The 18608-nt window shown below is 53.4% G+C and overlaps 6 protein-coding genes across 6 annotated transcripts; 2 read left to right on the top strand and 4 right to left on the bottom strand.

The window, feature by feature from the left end:
• Positions 1 to 1426: 1426 nt before the first annotated feature.
• On the bottom strand, positions 1427 to 6851 carry BO70DRAFT_433667 (pleiotropic drug resistance family ABC transporter). The gene is made up of 4 exons (XM_025548432.1): positions 4763 to 6851; positions 3779 to 4708; positions 3415 to 3727; positions 1427 to 3366 (listed from the first exon to the last, which is right to left on the bottom strand). Exons 1-4 carry the CDS (start codon positions 6644 to 6646, stop codon positions 1826 to 1828), a joined length of 4668 nt encoding a protein of 1555 aa, XP_025394171.1. The 5' UTR covers positions 6647 to 6851; the 3' UTR covers positions 1427 to 1825.
• A 2239-nt stretch (positions 6852 to 9090) lies between these two features.
• BO70DRAFT_433666 (clathrin-mediated endocytosis regulator UBX3) lies at positions 9091 to 11076 on the bottom strand. Its single transcript, XM_025548431.1, has 2 exons — positions 10688 to 11076; positions 9091 to 10625 (listed from the first exon to the last, which is right to left on the bottom strand). Exons 1-2 carry the CDS (start codon positions 10820 to 10822, stop codon positions 9213 to 9215), a joined length of 1548 nt encoding a protein of 515 aa, XP_025394170.1. The 5' UTR covers positions 10823 to 11076; the 3' UTR covers positions 9091 to 9212.
• A 183-nt stretch (positions 11077 to 11259) lies between these two features.
• Positions 11260 to 14505, top strand: BO70DRAFT_347293 (PAN-complex poly(A)-binding subunit PAN3). The gene is made up of 9 exons (XM_025541583.1): positions 11260 to 11724; positions 11852 to 11917; positions 11994 to 12048; positions 12126 to 12289; positions 12344 to 12450; positions 12546 to 12734; positions 12786 to 12930; positions 12983 to 13138; positions 13191 to 14505. Exons 1-9 carry the CDS (start codon positions 11646 to 11648, stop codon positions 14219 to 14221), a joined length of 1992 nt encoding a protein of 663 aa, XP_025394169.1. The 5' UTR covers positions 11260 to 11645; the 3' UTR covers positions 14222 to 14505.
• Positions 14506 to 14750: 245 nt separating this feature from the next.
• Positions 14751 to 15987, bottom strand: BO70DRAFT_367091 (FAS1 domain-containing protein). Its single transcript, XM_025544498.1, has one exon. The coding sequence runs from the start codon at positions 15926 to 15928 to the stop codon at positions 14927 to 14929; it is 1002 nt and encodes a 333-aa protein (XP_025394168.1). The 5' UTR covers positions 15929 to 15987; the 3' UTR covers positions 14751 to 14926.
• A 187-nt stretch (positions 15988 to 16174) lies between these two features.
• BO70DRAFT_367090 (putative small nuclear ribonucleoprotein (LSM7)) lies at positions 16175 to 17354 on the bottom strand. Its single transcript, XM_025544497.1, has 3 exons — positions 16919 to 17354; positions 16790 to 16861; positions 16175 to 16720 (listed from the first exon to the last, which is right to left on the bottom strand). The coding sequence occupies exons 1-3, from the start codon at positions 17121 to 17123 to the stop codon at positions 16593 to 16595; spliced, it is 405 nt and encodes a 134-aa protein (XP_025394167.1). The 5' UTR covers positions 17124 to 17354; the 3' UTR covers positions 16175 to 16592.
• Positions 16908 to 17996, top strand: BO70DRAFT_215716 (uncharacterized protein). Its single transcript, XM_025538687.1, has one exon. It carries the CDS (start codon positions 17196 to 17198, stop codon positions 17862 to 17864), a length of 669 nt encoding a protein of 222 aa, XP_025394166.1. The 5' UTR covers positions 16908 to 17195; the 3' UTR covers positions 17865 to 17996.
• Positions 17997 to 18608: the final 612 nt, after the last annotated feature.

Below are 18608 nucleotides of genomic sequence, written 5' to 3'. Positions count from 1 at the left end.
CAACAATGAAACAGTTACAAGGGATTGTTGCATCTAGCACAATAAGCTTCAAATACAACCCAACCACAGTCATTGCGTCATTACATCAATAATGACTACGAGACAAAGATCTCAGATACAACATTATCATAGTCCCGACTGCTCTAGATGTCTTGGCTTGAGGAAAAAATCTACCCCCCCCCCCCCCCCCCTCCCTTCTCGGTAAGTAAGAGAGACATGGATTCAGCTGCGCAACACATAAATACCCGGACAGCGATGAAATAATTAATTTAAACACCGAGTGAATGGTTACTGTACAAAGTACTTGCATAGCCGCCCCATCATTCATAGTTCCTGTATGTATTATATGTGCTAGGTATGTGTGCTTGGCTCTATTATTATACTACTATTCCACTGCATATGCACACTGCCTTCCTGCCTGTCTGCCTGCAAGTAAGTAAGTAGTAAGCAAGTAAGCAAAATCCCAAAATAGCATCTTCATGCGGGCTGCACTAGGTACGTAGACCCACTATAGTAGCACACCAGCCCAACCACTAAAGTAGTTAGATAAAATCTAGATAAATATCTAGTAGCGAGCCCACTAATTAATTAATCCCCTGGCCCCAAATCCAATTATTCCCGTCCAGTGGCAGTCTAATCTCGGAGCCGCGGCGCTAACCACCCCTCCCACCCCTCCGCGCTAGTCCATCGTAGTCTATTGACTCGTCAGTCGTCAGTCGTCAGTCGTCACTCCTGAGTTGAGAGTTCTGAGTTTCATCGAGTCCTGGTTCTGTGGCTGTGGCTGTGGGTGACGGGCGGGCTGGGCGGGCGGTTACGTGGTTCCTTCCTTTTTTTTTTTTTTTAGTTAACTAGGTTTGGGATTGGAGAAGCTAAGCTTGGCTTGACACGGGTACGGGTAGGGGTTGTTTGGGTTGGAGGTTGGAGGGAGAGAGAGGCTGGAGGGAAGGCTAGTTACGGGTTGCGGGCGGGCGCTTAAGGATTTTTCCTTTTTTTTTTATTCATTCTTCTTTCCTTGGTTTCTTGTGGTGGGTTGATTCTGGGTTCCTAGAAGATATAGATAGATACTAGATAGATAGATAGATAGATAGATAGCGCTATGATGAGTCGGTTAGTGTGGGTACCACATAGTAGTACTGGGTGGGAGATTAAATTGGAGGGAGGGGTGGAGAGGGGGGCTGTTATTAAGGATCCATACTATTACTTTTATTTATTTATTTATTTATTTTTATTTTTATTTTGCACGTTTTCAATAAGTTTCTTTGGGGGATGGTTGCTGCTTTATGTGTTGGTTGGGTTGGGTTGGGCTATCATGTTGTGTTGGTGTCACTGAAGCATGGATATGTTCTGTGTTTTCCTCGGGGTACTACCCCGTACTAACTAGTATTGATAAATTTAAAAGAGGAGATGTCAAGTAAATAAAGTATTTGAAAATGTCAATTGGGGTTTCTACCCCACCGATCTGATAATTCTAGTTCTAGATTTTATGTACGTACATGAATGTATGCATGCATATCTGCAGTTTTCAGCAATGAAAGGAGCCAAGTGCGAAGAGTAGAGAAGAGAAGAGGAGGGATGAGATGAGAGGGGGGAAAAAAAGGAGATAAAAATGAAAAAGGAAAGAAGAGGAAGAACTCTAATATCCAACCAAGCGTTCATCAAGACGCTGAAGCGAAAAGGAAAACAAAAAGCCCATACATAAATGTCCATTACATGAAGAATCCAGCCGCTATATATGTCCAGAGTCCAATCAATACATTAAACAGGCATGCAAGCATATGTCCAGGGGGGAAGTCAAAGAAAGGAAAGATGAAATGAAGTAAGGCTCTTATGCTTTAGAGGAGCCCTTCTTGTCCTTCGGGGTCTCGGTCTTGGGGGTCTTGGGCACACGAGCCAGCCAGTAAATGCCCACGGCGGCGAAGATGTTGAAGATGATGTACACCCACATCAGGCCGAAGTTGCGCCATGCCTGGTCGAAGTAGCTGCTCACCTCCGCCAAGAAGGTGTCGGTGCTGGAGATCGAGCAGAAGGAGCAGGAGCTGGTGGAGCTGGGATCCTCGAGGTATCCGCCGTAGCTGTTGATGTAGTCGGCCATGTAGCTCGAGCACGTGCTGTTAGGAGGCGGGGTAAACTGAAGGTATTCCACTGCTTCGCAGACGGCGGTCGTGCCCGATACACCGGTGGATAACATGCCCGAAACCAGGTAGGTAAATGGCGACACGCGGTACATGAAGATCCAGAAGCCAGGGAGTGTCGCAGGAGTAGCCAGAACACCACAGAAGATCAGACACAGGGAGAACAGCAGATTAGCGATGTTACCACCTGTTTCTGCGAGCTCGATACCAGCGATGATCATGTGCGCGAACGTAGAGGTGAAGAGAAGGAAGGACAGGATCAGCAGGAACATCAGGGCACCACGCTCGTGAACAGCGTGGGTTGGCTCGGCATTCCCATACAAGCCGATGGGGTAGTACCAGCAAACAAAGATAAGAACACTCATGAGCGCGTTCCATGGAAGCTCAACAATGATATTGGCAGTCATGAAAGCCTGCCAGGAGTAGGACTTGGAAGGCCTCTCACGAGCTTCGTACAGCGAACGCTGAGTGCAGAAGTTAGGTAGGATTTGCTGAACGAGGTTACCGAAGATAGTCATCAGCATGAAAATACTGAACATCTGGTTCTGGAGACCCTGTGCACTGTTCTTGGCCTTGAAAAAGGAGAATCCGATGTAAAGCGCGGTGAGTACGCAAAGAGCGATCTTCGAGTAGATATACACCGGGCTTCTCCAATACTGAGAGAAAACGCGGAGCAAGCACTCCCGCAACTGCACGGAGAAGGGGGCAGCAAATTCATTGAGCTCGCCAGGATCAGCCTTGGAGGCATCAACCGGCTTCTGCGAAAGAGTGGACTTGAGCTCAGCAAGGTGGTCAAGCACGCCTTGACGCTCGGCACTTTCGCGCCAAGCAGCGGGCCAGTCGACATCACTGTGCGATCCAGGAGCAGCACCAATAACCTCAAGCATCCATTCGGCCGGGTTGGCATCAGCCGGCAGTTTCGGGGCGCCGTTTCTTTCGAAGTAGCTAGCAAGGGTCGACGACTTATCACCGATCTCGCCAAAGTAGACGGTTTTACCGCCTTTAGCGAGGAACAACAAGCGATCAAACCGTTGGAAGAGCATAGCGGAGGGTTGGTGGATGGTGCAAAGAATCGCCTGGCCGTGCTTGGTCAGGGTGTCGATAAGATCAAGAATAGACCAGGATGTTTGACTGTCAAGACCGGAAGTGGGCTCGTCGAGGAACAGAAGCAGTTGAGGCTTGGCTGCCAATTCGACTCCAATGGTAAGACGCTTGCGTTGTTCGACGTTGAGACCTATGCTGGATTAGCTTTGCGATATGAAAGAATACAAGGATGGCTAACCTTCACCAGGAACACCGACAACGGCGTCCGCGTATGCCTCCATACCAAGTAGTTTGATGACCTCTTCAACGTAATCGAGCTTCTCCTGGCGGCTGACATGGGCAGGCTGACGAAGAATGGCGCTGAAACGCAAAGCCTCACGGACGGTAGTGGTGTGGAGATGAAGATCTTGTTGCTGCACATATCCGGTCTTGCGCTGGAAGGACTGATCTCTTGGGCGACCGTCAACCAACATTTCACCAGTCACCACACCCATGGTCACACGAGTAGCAAGAACGTCCAGAAGCGTGGTTTTACCAGCGCCAGAAACACCCTAGAAGGATAATCAGTAAATCAACACAATACGTGTGCAATGGGAGCTTACCATCAGAGCAGTACAGGTTCCAGGCTTAACCCAGCCATCGACGTGGTCTAGAATACGCCGGGGCTCGCCCTTGATCTTGATGTCGTAGCACACATCCTGCCAGTGGAAGATGGCCTCTTGTCTCTGGATAGCAGCTGTTTCACGAGGACCGGACTGGTCCATCTTGTCGCCTGCGGAGACTTGCTGGCTTGTCTCCACATCATCAGTCGCAAGCTCGTTGTGACCACGGCGGAAAAGCAACACTTCGCCCTTGGACTTGATTTCTGAGATGTACTCAGTGGTGAGCAGGTGAGTGGTCATAAAGAAGATCATGAAGGCAATCATGATACCCAGGTTCCGCCACTTGTGGCTGTCGTAGTACTGGAAACTCTTGTGAAGATATGCGTCACCCTGAACAACCGTGGATCCAGCAACCGCGCCAACTGTGGAACAGATCTTGTACTCGATGGAAACGTCAGAGTAGTTGGGAACCAAATCCGTCGTGGCGCATGGGAATACCCGGTCATGGAATTCGTTAACCATCAAGCTCTCGAAGCCGTAGGCGATTGGGTCAATATAATTCATCCATCTGGACCATCCAAGCATGTATCTTGTCGGGATAGTAAAGCCAGTGTAGATGATCAGACCCAGAATCAGGATAGCCGCAGGCACCAACGCCTGGGAAAGACTGCGTGAGGAAGAGGCCAGGGTACGGAAGAGCATAGACATGGTCAAGGTCGTGAGAAAAGAGAACACAAGGAAGACGAAGAAAGCTCCTGGTGTGCGACGTAGATTGGTCATGAAATAAAGCGTAAGATTGAAAATGATGGCGTTTACGATCTTATACGGCATGTCACAAAGCATCGACGCGATAGCTTCGGCGAACGGGTGGTACATTGCGTAGCGAGATTGCTTCTCGACGATGGGACGTTGGGCGTAGAGGGTCAGGATCTATTACTTCTGTTAGTAACACGATCTCAGTGAATCTGTCCGTACGGAACTTACCTCCAGAGCACTGGAAAAGGCGTTAAGCAACACGGCGAAGAAGAGTAGAGCACCACGAGAATAGAAACTGGACGTGTCTGCCGGCAAATTGTAGAAGACGCTACCGATAATCAAAGCCATAATAAAGTTACCGACCAGCTGAGATATAGTCAAACTGGCATCACCCTGGAGTCGCTGGAAGCCTCGAACCAAGCAAAGCTTGACCTGCTCGTAGAGAGAGATGGTATACGGCGACTTGACGCGCTGGTTTTTCGCTTGCATAGCCTTGCGAGAGACGATGAACTTGTCAAGCGACTCACCACCAAGAGTGTAGTGGTTGTTGTAATCGGCAATTTCTCGGATCAATTTCGCATGCGCTTCACTGTTCTTCCAGGCAGCGGCAAACTCGTCAGGGGTACGCGGAACCTTGCCCTCAAAGCCCGGCTTAACAATACGCTCGGATGGGCTGGTAAGTGAGGTGAGGAAATCAGCGGTGGTTTGGCGGTCGGGACACTCAAATCCCATGGTGGTGAAAAACTCCTTGGCCTCATCGGTGGGGCCAAAGTAAATCTGTCTGCCCTCATACAAGAGCGTCACCTTATCGAAGACATCGTACGCACTCTGGGAAGCTTGGTAGATAGCCACAGCAACAGTAGCACCGGCATACTTGGTCATCAGGTTCAAAGTCTTGCAGAATTCCAGCGCGTTCGCACTATCCAGACCACGGGTACTGTTATCCCAGCATTGCAAAGGACTTCCACAGAGAGTGGCTTCAGCGATACTGACACGCTTCCGTTCACCACCACTGACACCACGGACGAAATCGTTGCCGACCTTAGTGTTGATGGTATGCGAAAGACCCAGCATAGCCATCACAGCGTCGCGCATGTGAGTGGCATACTGCTCCTTCGTCACACCAGGGAGGCGGTTTCGGGGACAACGAGAAAGGGCGGCGAATTTGAGGGTGTCGCCGACAGTCAGTTGAGGGAAGTGAACGTCGGTTTCGGCTGTGTAGATGGCTTCGCCCCTGAATTGCTTCCGCATCTGCTGGGCTGAAATACCCTGGTAGTTGAGTTGAGACTTCTTGTCCATGTAGATACCATTCATTTCACCAGCAATGGTTTTCAAGAAAGTAGTACATCCACTTCCAGGGCGACCCAGGACGACCAACATTTCACCGCTCTTGACGAGGCCATCGAAGTCACGGAGAATCTGAATCTTCTGCTTGCCCGTGCCCGTCATCTTGCGAACGAGGGCACCAACCTGCAACACCGAGTTGAAAACATCCTTCTGATAATCCGTGGGACTACCGAAACCATGAATGCTGAGGTTCTGGAAGGATACACCCGCCTCACGCTTGGGGTACCTCTCGGGATCGCGAGACGACAAAGCCAACAGGTTCTTCATCCAGTGCTTTGACTTGAAATTCGCACTATGCGGGTTCAGGGTCGAATCTTCCTTGGCCTCCAGGAAAGAGTTTTCGGCGTGGCCAGTGGTGGAAAACCGAGTCGATTGGCGAGTCAACTGCTGTGCCAGACGATGGACTTCCTCCTCAGCGGCCTTCTCTTCTTCGTCCGCCTCCTCACTGGTATCATCTCGTTTCTCCTCCATGGCGGTCTCGGCCGTGCTGAATGTGCTGGTGTGGCGGCTCCAGGGCTCCCTCCGGGCTCTGCTAGTTGCCGACCTGACTTCGGTGGCCAGATGTTCGAATATTTCGTCCTGTTGGGTTTCTTCGTTGGGGGTCGAGTACACCGAGTGAACGTCGTGGGTCAATTCCTCGGTTCCTTCGTTCACCGCTGCAGCCTGCTCCGCTGCTTCGCCTGCATGTTCGTCCACATGGACCTCTCGGGATTCCACGGACTGGTTGAGATTAAGATTAGGATTTAGGGTGCCTAGAAGCGACATGGTGATTAGAGGTCGAGACGAGCTGTCTCGGACCGCGCCAGGGGATATTAATGACGGGTTGCCGTAAGCATCAGAAGAGGATGCGAAGGGTAGCTAAACAAAAACGAGACGAGATCACCGGTCAATCCGGGGACTCGGGTAGAGGGAAATGATTAAATATAAAAGGTGTAATAATAGCGGCGCAAAGAGTGACGGGTAATATTTGAGGGGGGGGGGAGGGGGGGAGAAATCGGTGGCAGACACTAATGATAAAGTAGTGGGAGTACCTGGATTAGTAGGTGCTCGGCGTACCCCGTATGGTATCTCAGAGCGGGTCAGCGTGTAATGGCCGTACCGACGTATCCAGAGCCCAGGGGAGAAAAAAAGTGAGTTGGTAAAAAAGGGCCAAGTGTGGACAACAGAGTCTGGGCTCTCCCCGTTTTTACACTTTTTGCAGGCCCCAAATAATGGCGTCGAAGTTTGGCCCAAAGGGCAACGGAACGGACGAATCGGGACCACGAATGGACGGGATCCGGCTGGAGACCAAGCAGGACCCACTCGGTACTTTCAACCCTCCGTGCGTATTCAACCCGGCGATACGGAATACGCAGTTGACCTATCTAGGTATACACAGCGTCCCGGCCTACTACTGTCGTTCCGGAGATATATCTATGGCTGCAAAGTCCGGCCACATCTGGGGACGGATATTGAGCACCCGCCGTCAATAATAATCAATCGTGACTGCCTAATTGATTATCATGAGAATTGCGGGACGCTGACTGGCCCCCAGTCTTGACGTATCCATCCCGGCTTATTGCGCAGGCCTTCCACCAGATCCAAGTGGTTTTCCATGCTGACTGCTGAGACCCAGGGAGGTTCTTGGCTATGGTACTCCATACATCAAAATTGATCATTACCGTTCTGGAGAAGGACCACATATCCCCCGATGGTAGCGATATAACGATAAACAGACAATTATTCCCACTGACCTTGCAGGATGATTAGATATCTGCACAGCACAGCGTGGCTTATTGCATTGCAGACGGAGGACAAACGCAATGGCATTGCGCTGTTGCGGCGTGTGCTTAGGCAGTATCTACATCGTATCTATCTAGTATTGATGGAAGGACAACTCCGTTTGCTCGACAAAACGTGGCGAAAACGAGGTTCGGCGGCTGAGCGTTCATTGTCCCAAAGAGGAATGGCAGCGGTGGGTGGAGCCGACTAGGTGGGACGGGACATCAGCCATCCGAACCCGGTTATTTTGCCCTGGTTTCCCCCCTTTACAGTACCGTATCGGAGGACAAGGGATCCGAGAGATCTAGGCAGTACAGATCCCACTCTCTTATCCACGGGGCATCTCCCGGTTGACTCAGCTATTCATGCGCATTGCGATCTAATGCACTTCTTCTCCCCCCTCTTCCACCCTCCAAACAACTCGGGATGTCGCAGCAGGTGTACTCCGTAGAGTAAGTACGTGTAGCTGCCATAGACAGATCGGGTAGTACTGCGTTGAACCCTGGCATTCACGATCTGAAACACGCATGCCGAGGAATCTGTGTTCGCTACGGAGTATCTAGAAGATTTCGATGCGCCCGACACCACCGAATCAACATTCCTGTGTCACATCACACAACCCTAAAGTACATACGGAGTAACTATCTACCCACGACTTCCGCGTCCTCGACTGTGGTATACTTGGATGCGCGATTGTACTAGTATCACGGTACTCCTCCGTACTGTGAGCTAATCCACTACGTACTACGGGGGTACCCAGCGAGCCCACAGCGGGATGAGTGAAGATCCCAACCTGGCTCGAACCTTACCTCTCGAGGTTCCTCCTCCAGGAGTTCCTTGCTGGCCAGCTGGCACTCTGCACTGCACTCTGGAGTCTGGAGATCACCCCCCTGTATCGGTTCTCGCTAAATATACTCTCTACAGTAGGTCAGGTCGACCACCTGCCTTACGCAGTATTGAGGGGGTGTGATCCGGCCCTATTCCATCCCGATGAAGAAATAGATTGCGCATCTTTGAAGTAATACTGTACAAAATATCTTGGCTGGACGCCTGTCAGTGCACTCCTGCCATCGTGTCCAATCTGGTTGTCGTCAGCAATTTTTTTTACATACGTGTCCATGGTAAGGTGTGCGTTACTCATAAGCATTCAAAGTGACTCATTATGACTTATCTACCCAGGTAGCAAGGAAGCGAGCGCACGGGAGGACCCAATCGTGGGGTTCTGCCTTCGGATGGCTCAGGCTCCGGGCGGCTTTCTCATCGATATGTTTCCGCGTTCTGATGGCACATGATTGCTCCCCCCCTGCGGCTAGCAGTAAGCTGGAAATAGATGTTGCAGGTGGACGGGTGAAACTGTAAGTTTGATAGCAACCTGCGCACGGGGCCTCCGTTCCTTAGGATTATCGTGTCATCCGATCATAGCACCCTCCCTCAGTATTTTCATGGTAATTGATTCATATTATTTAGTAGTAGGCCTGAGGAAATTTTGGCGAGCCATTTCCGAGCAGGTCCATTCTCTGCCATACAGTCATGATGTTGATCGATACAAGTACATGTACGCCCTCGTCTCTTACGACTCTTCCTCGTCCTCCTCGTCGCTTTCGTCATCGATCGGCTCGACCAGAAGATTCCCTCCTCGGCCGATCTTGTCCCGAATGGAGCCCCCAGCATCCACTTCGTACACAACCCGCGGCATGGGTGAAACCAGTCGGAACCCATACTGATGTTCGAACCCCTCCGGTTTCTCTGCAGCGGCAGCCTTCTCCGATGGCTCTTTCAGGATATCGTAGCATTCGACAAACGCGTAGAGCTCATCAAGAGAGGCCTCCGGTGCAAACTTACGGATCACACGTTCCCCAGAAGGCAGTCGAACGCTGATGCGAACGGCATCCTTGACCTCCTGGCCTGGCTCTTCCGAGATGGACTGTGACCGCCATTGTTTCCATTGCTGGAGGTCGTGGATCCGCTTCTCTTCAGCCGCTTGACGCTCAGCCGCCTCCTGCTCTTCTCTCTGTCGGGCCGCTTCCGCCTCCCGCCTCTGCCTCGCGCGCTCCCGATCAATCGCCAGTGAGCGCTCGTAGGCCGAGTCCTGTTGCTCCCGGAGGCTGCGCGAGGCCTGTTGTTCAGCCCGCGTGGCCCGGATCCGCTCGAGAGGTTCTTGGTTCTGAGAGATAGCTGACCGGAGCTTCTCTACAAATTCCGCCGGGGATGTCGTGCCGGATATCCTCGAGACCACCGACATGGCCGAGGAAGACACACCGGGTGAGTGTACTATCGCTGCAGCGAAGGGGAATTTAGTGCACCGGAGGGAATTGGAAACCTGGTACGCCTCGGAATCTTGGACATTTCCTCCCCAGACCAGTATGCCGTTCTGTGGCTCGTTGATGAAGGCCGTCACTTCCCGGGAAAGAAGCGTGTCTCGAACCCAGCCATTCGTATCATCATGTTCGGGGGCAAGAAGGACAATCAAGAGGAGCTTGAGATCCCGGTGAGCCATTTCCAAAGCCATGTTGTATCCGTTCTCGAGGAACCCGATCGAATTGGAGCCATATTCCTCCTCGAATTCGCGAATGAAGCGGGCGGCGGTGTCTTTCGGGCCCAAGGGCCGGCGGCCATTGGTATTTCGCCGAGACCCCTGCAGCGCCGGGTTTGCGGTCGTGTTGAATAATCGAGGGAGGAACGGGAAGAGGGTACCAAATAGGCGGAAGGAGCTGTACAGTATCCGGTAGAGAAGGTTGAATGGTGTAAACAGAATAGCTAGTATGAAAGGCGGCCTGTAGACCGATTGATCCCCCGACTGAGTGGATATCCGGGGTGCCGGCTCCGCCGAACGGGTGGTATTAGGGGCAAACTGCGCAGCAATGTCATCGCTCAGAAGGTTTTGGGTCTGCCGGCTGGGTCGCGGGGGAGGGGTATCGAGCGCGGCACGAGCTTCTTCCACGGGGTCCGGTCCTTCACCGTCAAAGAACTTGGAGATTGCAATCTGGAAGTCCTGTCAGTATTTCCCGGGCCTCTGGCATCGGCGGGAGAAACATGAAAACCTACCTGCACGTTCCATTGGGAGCGGCGCAACAAAGGAATTGCCTCAGAGTGCTCCTGGCCAGTGACAGCAGTATAGGTCTCAAGGGCCGATCTCTCGCTGTCAGAGAGCTCGGCGATATCCAGCCCGGACGAGGACATTGTCAATTGAAGCTCTCGCCCATGCGGGGGGGATTGTGGTGTTACTACCGTAGACCAGCGAGATCGGCGTCCGGGATGCGGTAACCGGGGGGCGGCGGGAACCCAGCAAGCACGAGGCTGAGGGGGAGGACGGAGTCGAGAGGTGTGCGGAGATATGATGAGAGTAATAAGTGGCGCAGGGACTAAGTCTCCAGCAGGATGCTACTAGATAGCAGGGGAGGATAAGGAGGGAGGAGAAAGGAGCAAGCACCGGGGTAGCTCGCTCAGTGCAGTATGTAACAGTGAGCTAGCTGGCCTCCCGCTCCGAGTGAAGTCACGCCGCCAGACGCGCTTGACGCCGAGCGTGGCCCGTGCACGTGTCGGACAGACTACGGAGGTCAACGCAGGCCGCCCGTTCCTTGAGCCCCCCTCCTCTCCTCCCCGCGCGCCCTTGGTTCGGATGCTGCCTTGCGGTCTTTGCTGCCTCCCATCCCAACCCCAACCCCCATCCATGGCATGACCTACTGGCTTGCTTTTGTCTCCGGACCGCCAGTCATCCATCGATTGATTCTGCCATCTATCACCTCCTGCCCGCGCGGAAGGCGCCCACACACAATCCCACCATCCACCCGCTGCCCTGGGCTGTACCGGACCACCCCCCTACCCTCCGCGATCATCGCCTCGTCGACTCTTCGAGTGAGTCTTTCGCGTCGGAATACTCGTCGGGCTCTTCTAGAGGAATGTGGTTTCCTCTAGATATCTTTGGTCGCCCGGTTTTTCTTTGCCCTGGCTCAATGGACATACCTCTACGCTGATCCGCGCCGAACTGGGATAACGAGATACCATGGCTTCCACCTCCACGAAGTCTGCTACGCTGGACGACGCCCGTCGGGGGACGGGGTCGCCGAAAATGAAGGCCCGAGGTTAGTTCGATTCTCCAGCTGCGTCCCAGATTGGTCGAGAGGGCCAACACGCGTGCCAAGTTCAAGTTCTTATCGATTCATGGCTTGCGGGCATCATTACTGACATTTCCGCCTCCTGACCTTCTAGAAAACGCGAAAGATACCCTTTGTCGCAACGTAACCATCTATGGTCGGTGTCGATATGAAGATAAAGGTGCCGAGCTATCTCTTCCCCATTAATTGATATACACTACTCGCTGGGATTCATCTAACCGTTCTGTGACTGAAAGGATGCGCCTTCAACCACGACCCACATAAAATAAACAACGCATATCAAACAGACAGGTTGGCACACCCAAACTGGGGAAAGACGGGCTGGCAGCATGGAATGATAGAATGGACCACGGCTTACAGTTTGGCAGCAATAAGAAGCGACTGAATGTCGACTCCCCGAGCTTTACGCCGTCTATCCTATCCTCAAACGGGTCGTCCCCCACCACTTCATCAGCAACAATGAAGAAAATGGCAACAATATCACCGAAAGCTGCCAACGCAGCTCCCTTCCAACCCAGGAGTATATCCTCACGTACGTTGCACCGGCTTCGGAATGCGAAAGCCAGCCATCTCTGATCAAAACCAGGATCCAACTCCAGCACCCCTACTACCCGCCCCGGCACGATGACCCCTGACTGGTCTGTGGCAGAAGTACAGGAATTTGTGCCTCAGGGCTTTGATACCTCCCACATGGTAAGGCTGATCCGTCCCGATATTTCGTTTTTTTTTTTTTTTTTTTTTTTTTTTCAATGCAGCTTTGAGCGCAGATTGGCTGATAAGATTGTTAGGCTTCCTTGCAAGGAAACGGCAGCGCCGGAGTCCCCTCTACGAGTGCCTTCGATCCTTTCGTCACAGCTCCGAACCCCCTTTCTGCGGCCAGCGCTGTCGGTCCGGTGCAAGCCAACCCCTTCTCACATGACACTGCTGCGGCGCTGAACGGGGCTTTCTTTGCCAACCAGTCCGGTTTCCAGCAACCTGTAAGTCGCCCAGGCCTCTTTTGGATTTCGAGTCTCACGAACATCAAACAGGTTCAATATCACATGTACGCTCCCATTGGGCCTCATAGTCAAAATATTCTGGCCTACCAGCGGAATGCGCACGACTTTTTCCTTCCCAATGACTGCCGAGAGGATCTGCAGAAGAAGGCGGCGGCTACGTTGCAGACCCTTCCCAGTATGTTATATTGTAGCTCTTTCGAGTCTCTTAAACGCTAACTCCAAGCTAGATACCCAGCTACCTGCTCAGGTTGATTATTTTCACTCTCTTGTCCCGCTGGATCTCAACCATCAGAAGAACGCTACCATTTTTGGATTCCCCAGCTGGGTGTACAAAGCCCAGTCCAGCAAGGATGGGAATTTCTATGCTCTTCGGAGGCTTGAGGGTATGATTTGGTAGTGCCGTGTTTATGTGAACCATACTAATTGTACCCGTAGGTTTCCGGTTGACGAACGAGAAAGCCATCCGCTCTGTGCAAGCCTGGAAACGAGTCTACAGCGGCAGTGTGGTGACGGTCCATGATGCATTTACCAGTCGTAGTTTCCAGGACAGCTCGTTGATCTTTGTCACTGACTACCATCCCCTATCGAAGACGCTGGCAGAGCAGCACCTTGGCGCTGGAAACCGGTTCCAGGGCCGTCCCAATATTGCGCCCATTCCAGAACAGGTTCTTTGGGGCTATATGACCCAGATCGCCAATGGTATTAAAGCCATCCACAGCAACGGACTCGCCGCGCGGATCATCGACCCTAGCAAGATTCTTCTGACGGGGCGGAACCGCGTTCGCTTGAATGCTTGCGCGATCATGGATGTTGTCCAATTCGACACGCAACGCTCGGTTGCCGAACTCCAGCGTCAGGATCTGGTCAACTTCGGCCAGCTGATTGTCACGCTGGGGGCGAACCAGCCTGGAGTGATGCACAACCCTGCGAAGGCGATGGATCATTTCACCCGCGCATACACTCCGCAGCTAAAGACATCGGTCTTCTGGCTTCTGAACGGGCTGCAGAAAGACGAGAGGAATATTGACATGTTCATTACGGCCATCTCGTCGCAGTTAATGTCGACTTTCGACTCTGCACTGCATATGGACGACCAGCTCACGTCGGACCTCAGCCGCGAGCTGGAGAACGGACGTATCGTGCGACTTATGACGAAGCTGAACCTAGTGAACGAGCGACCGGAGTACGAGCACGACCGGCAGTGGTCCGAGAACGGAGAGCGCTACTTCCTGAAAATCTTCCGGGACTACGTTTTCCACCAGGTGGACGCGCAGGGTGACCCGGTGGTTGATCTCGGTCACGTGCTAACGTGCCTAAACAAGCTGGACGCGGGCTCAGACGAGAAAGTCACCCTCGTGAGCCGGGACGAGCAGAGTTGCTTCGTGGTCAGCTACAAGGAGCTTAAGAAAGCTCTCGAATCGTCCTTCCAAGCGCTGCTGAAGCCAGCGGGCCGAAGGCTTCACTAAGCGCCAATGGGCGTATATACGTTGGAAAGAATTCCATTTCATTCAGTTTCATGAGTTTCACGATGAGACATGTCTCCCGAGGAACAATACCTTGTGTGTGTGTGTGTGTGTGCATTTGCTGATCCGTTTGGATCTACTTGTTGGGTGATACTTGGGTTAGGGTCATCTATACGAGGTAGTTGCTTGCTTGCCTGCGGCCCCGTTATATCACACCGTCCCTTCAACCGTCTTTGTGACGGGTATACAGAGAGATAGCTAGAATATATCAAGTTGCCATTTAGTTAAGCTTGGTAGTGCTCTCTATACATACATCCCTTTGTTGAGGACTTGACATGTGCATCCCAATAATCAGTCCATTGCTGTTTGTAACTCCTTGTCGTGGATATCGTCATCATCATCATCATCATCGCCATCCATCTACTCCTCTGCTCTCTCCCCATGAACCTCATTCTTCCCTCAGACCCCCCCCCCCCACTCATAAACCCACTAACTCAACCCCCTCACGCCTAGCTAAACCCACCCATCAGCCCTTTTCCTCAACAACATCCCAAAAAAAACACCCTTCATCCTCACCACTCATGCCACGCCCAATCACGCTAACCTTCCCTCGCCACCCCTCCTCTGCCATAAACCATCACATCCAGCAACCATTGATTTAAACCCACGATCAAGCTCAATCTATTTCAAGCACATATATAAACTTCTTTATGATATAGAGTAAGCATAATCCTCACTCCGAGACGCCGGAAAGAGTACCCGATCAATATGGTAGAGAAGGCCATTTAAAGAGCGCTTTTCGGGCGTAAGTAACGGAATGTCCCCGTTTAGGGCGAGGGAGTGTTTTGTGCGGTGGGTGGTTATACATTGGATTTGGTGGTCATGGATTGCATGGTTGGATTTGGCGTGCTTGGGGCTTTGGGGGTCAGGGGAGAGGGGGTTGGGTTTGGAATTGAGGTCCTGGGTCTGGGTCTGGGTCTGACTCTGACTCTGACTCTGACTTTGGGTAAGGGAAGCCAGAGTCGGAAGGACACGTGCGAGGAAGATCTCCGCGGGGGTGTACACGGCCGGCACGATGTGGTATTTCAGGACCGTGCGGATGAGGTCCGAGGATTGGGGGTGTTGTCCGGGTCTGGGTCCGCGTCCGGTTCTGCGTTTGGGGTGGTGGTGTTGTTGGTGTTGTTCTTCTTCTTCTGGGCTGGATGATGCGTGGCCGTGGAGGAGGGACCGGAAGGCGTGGTCTGTCGGGGCGAAGAAGGTGAGGTTTGTGGTTGTTGCGTTCAGGAGGTCAATGAGCTGGGTATCTGTGTGGATGAGCTGGGATAGGATGGTGGTGTCCGGGTCGGATGTGATGAGGTCGTAGAGGGTCTTGTTGGAGGGCGGGTGGCGGTGGTATGGGGGTGGAGGGGGATGGCGGAAGGGAGGTGGGAGGAGGTGGTTTGGTAGTTTTGGCTTGGCGGGGTGGTCGGTTTTGTCTTTGTCTGGGATGTGGTTGAGGGGGGAGGGCTGGGCATTGGCATTGGCATTGGCATTAGTGTGGTGGAGGGCAGAGGCGAGGGAGGTGGTGAGGCTGTCGAGGTCGAGGTCGAGGTCGAGGTTAGAGTTGGAGATGGAGCTGGAGATCAAGTCCGCGCTGAGGGGTTCCTGATGGGGTGGGAGGAGGGCGGAGGAGAGGGGGAGGGCCGCGATGGGCCAGAGGGGGAGTTTCATTGTATCGGATCCTGTTGTGTCGCAGGTCGGGGACAAAACATGTACACTGTACAGGTGTGAGAATTGGGTATGAGTATGTATGAATTCAGGAATGTGGGATGTCGGTGGGAGAGGATGGGATATATTTAGCTCGGGCGATCTGATGAATGAATGATGCGGACTAGACCCGAAAGCTGCCAGAGACGCGCGGTCTAGGCCCGTCGTCCCATCTTTGTCATCTCTACGGTATTGCGGGAGGGAGTCAGTTGGGAAGTTCATGACGACATCCGCTGATGTCATGGTCGGTAGCTAACTATGCGAATCGGAGTAAATCTACGCCTGGAACTGACATGAATCAATAGTCATGTAGTTTTGTTGATAATTCTGCTGGGGGTGGATATATGCATGCCATCCGATGCAATCCAGATCAACGCTCATGGCGCACATAATACATTCCATCGTCTGTCTTCGTAGAGTGAAATCAATCCCCCAGCTCTCGGCAAGAGTCCAACGTCATGAACAGATAGAAGACTCGTCGACCACCACTGTCCATCTGAATCGGGAGGGTTGGGGGCACGCCCCGCGCAGCCAGCGTCGCTCTTCTCGACGTGGGTGCGCCAGACGGCTGGTCGCGAACGGACATAGCACGCAGGCACCATCTAGCTGGTACATGTGGGCCATAGGCTTACTCTTCCGGCTGCACGAAGGGGTTGGGGATTTCCTCGCTGCCGTCGGCGGGCGAGATCAGGACAATCAAGGTGCCACGGGCCACAATCAGGCCAAGAGAGCGGGTGTTCTCGTTGCCCTCGTCATCTGGGTTCGTCAGTCGATGAAACGAGAAAGTAGAGAGTAGAGGGGAGAAGTAGAGGTAGGGCTACTCACCGCGCATGCCCTCCTTGACATCGTCCAGGACCAGGTTCATGAGCTGGTCATATCCTTTGAGAAGACCGGTGACTGGGAGAGATTAGTAACTACGGAAATAAACCATTGAAAAAGTGAGTAGTGGCGTACCTTCACGTCCGCCGTTGAACTTGACGCGCACCTCCTTGTCCATATACTTGGTCAGGTCGAGGATGTTCTCCTTCTTGGGCTTCTCCTGCTGCTGTTGCGCACCGCCACCGGCACCGCCACCCTTGTGGCCGCCACGGCCGCCAGCCCGGTCGTAACCTCCGCCGCGGCCGCGGGCACCACCACGGAACGAGCCTCTTTCGGACATGCTTGGCTGGGAATCTGAGTCAAAGGATTGGAGTGGTCGGGGTGGTCCAATGACAGTGGCGTGGATTAGATAATGCGGTATCGGGTACAAAGGAGGGGAAAGAGGGGAAGCAGAGGGGGTGGATGGTGGTGGAAGGGAGGGAGGGACCAGAAGACAGGCAGGCAGGCAGGCAGGCAGGCAGGCAGGCTTGCTCTGAGACGGGCTGGCCGCTTAGTGCGTGGAATGGACCGGTGTGGGAGAAAACCAGGATGGACCAGATGGGGGGCCGGAGCTGAAGGGAAGGGGGGGGGCGGAGAGGCGATGGCTGATGGGGTGATGTATGAGGGATTTTCAGGAGGGGTCAAGCAGCAGGGCAGCACTCAAGAGGTAAGAAAGCTCCAGCAACAGCAACAGCAGCAGCAGCAGCAGCAGCAAACAGCATCAAAGCACAAAGCAGCACAATCGCAATCCCAGCCAGCCAGTCCGCAAGCCAGTCACGCCCACCGCCCTCGCAACGAGCGGCAGGTCACGGGGCCAGAGGAAAACTCTTTCCGTCACTGTCACCGCGCGGACATGATACTTACAGTACCATACGTGACCGCCCGACCACCGGGCCGGGCTAGCGCGCGTTGGAACCCGGCCAGTGTCGGACACGCACACGCGCCCTCTTCGCCTGGAGGACTGTCGACTTTCTATGAGGGCTTTAGGCAACCATCTTCAGCTCCTTCTACTTCTAGTCTTCTACGGGTAGTCGGTAGTTAAGCATTGCCTTACCTGACACAGACGGGCAGAACCAGGGGTCACTCTTCCGTCTCCTCCGTAGCCACTACGTAGTGTCCGGTCCAGACACAGGCACCGTGGAGCGATCGCCTTCCTTCGGCTGATGACGGGCGGAGCGCGACCCCGTCCGAAGATGGGCCGGATGGCCCAGCGCTGCGCTGGCCGGAACGACCCCCCTGTACCCTTTCACCCCCTCAGCCTTCGGCCTTCAGCCTTGGGGTCTATCTAGTTGGCCTGGTCACGACATCAGGCAGGGGAGGCCATTGGATGCTTCCCGACGGGGGATTCGTATCCCCAACCGAAGGCAACGTGTCGACAGTCATTGTGGTCTCTCCTCCGGTTGGGGTTGTGCCTGGTGGCCCGTCCGCAAGGGGTCGTCGCAACCCCAGATGCATGCACTGCACTGCGCTTCCACCGGAGCAATGCTGATAAGGGGGGGGGGGGGGTGGGTGGTGGTGGATTCGCTCCTGAGGTTTCCTAGTTTAATTAGGTCGGGTTCCATCGCCTTCTGACCGAATGACCTTCCGTGGCGGGCGCGACGCGAGACAGATGATGGAGCTTCGGCAGCAAGTAGATACTGTGACCTGTGTAGTCGAAGTAGCAACAGGGTCAAAGGCCCGGCCGGCGCGTCTGGCCCTGATAACGGGCACTACGGAAGGGAAGGGAAGGGAAGGGGAAGGGCAAGGGACAACGGTAATAGAAAGTGGTAAGTATGTATGGTCATGA

This window comes from Aspergillus heteromorphus, assembly GCF_003184545.1.
Source record: "Aspergillus heteromorphus CBS 117.55 chromosome Unknown BO70scaffold_70, whole genome shotgun sequence".
Classification (NCBI taxonomy): domain Eukaryota; kingdom Fungi; phylum Ascomycota; class Eurotiomycetes; order Eurotiales; family Aspergillaceae; genus Aspergillus; species Aspergillus heteromorphus.
The sequence above is the reverse complement of the archived record's forward strand: the minus strand, read 5'-3'. Positions and strand labels throughout refer to the sequence as shown.

Excerpts from the sequence above, each read along its gene's own strand:
- BO70DRAFT_433667 (XM_025548432.1), bottom strand. The coding sequence starts at position 6,646 with ATGTCGCTTCTAGGCACCCTAAATCCTAATCTTAATCTCAACCAGTCC. Across the intron at positions 3,728-3,778 it reads GAACCTGTACTGCTCTGATG|GGTGTTTCTGGCGCTGGTAA; the intron begins GTAAGCTCCCAT and ends TTATCCTTCTAG. Across the intron at positions 3,367-3,414 it reads TGTCGGTGTTCCTGGTGAAG|GTCTCAACGTCGAACAACGC; the intron begins GTTAGCCATCCT and ends AATCCAGCATAG.
- BO70DRAFT_433666 (XM_025548431.1), bottom strand. The coding sequence starts at position 10,822 with ATGTCCTCGTCCGGGCTGGATATCGCCGAGCTCTCTGACAGCGAGAGA. Across the intron at positions 10,626-10,687 it reads GCTCCCAATGGAACGTGCAG|ATTGCAATCTCCAAGTTCTT; the intron begins GTAGGTTTTCAT and ends CAGGACTTCCAG.
- BO70DRAFT_347293 (XM_025541583.1), top strand. The coding sequence starts at position 11,646 with ATGGCTTCCACCTCCACGAAGTCTGCTACGCTGGACGACGCCCGTCGG. Across the intron at positions 12,290-12,343 it reads ACCCAGGAGTATATCCTCAC|GATCCAACTCCAGCACCCCT; the intron begins GTACGTTGCACC and ends GATCAAAACCAG. Across the intron at positions 12,931-12,982 it reads TACGTTGCAGACCCTTCCCA|ATACCCAGCTACCTGCTCAG; the intron begins GTATGTTATATT and ends ACTCCAAGCTAG.
- BO70DRAFT_367091 (XM_025544498.1), bottom strand. The coding sequence starts at position 15,928 with ATGAAACTCCCCCTCTGGCCCATCGCGGCCCTCCCCCTCTCCTCCGCC.
- BO70DRAFT_367090 (XM_025544497.1), bottom strand. The coding sequence starts at position 17,123 with ATGTCCGAAAGAGGCTCGTTCCGTGGTGGTGCCCGCGGCCGCGGCGGA. Across the intron at positions 16,862-16,918 it reads GTTCAACGGCGGACGTGAAG|TCACCGGTCTTCTCAAAGGA; the intron begins GTACGCCACTAC and ends AATCTCTCCCAG. Across the intron at positions 16,721-16,789 it reads TGTCAAGGAGGGCATGCGCG|ATGACGAGGGCAACGAGAAC; the intron begins GTGAGTAGCCCT and ends TGACGAACCCAG.
- BO70DRAFT_215716 (XM_025538687.1), top strand. The coding sequence starts at position 17,196 with ATGCGGTATCGGGTACAAAGGAGGGGAAAGAGGGGAAGCAGAGGGGGT.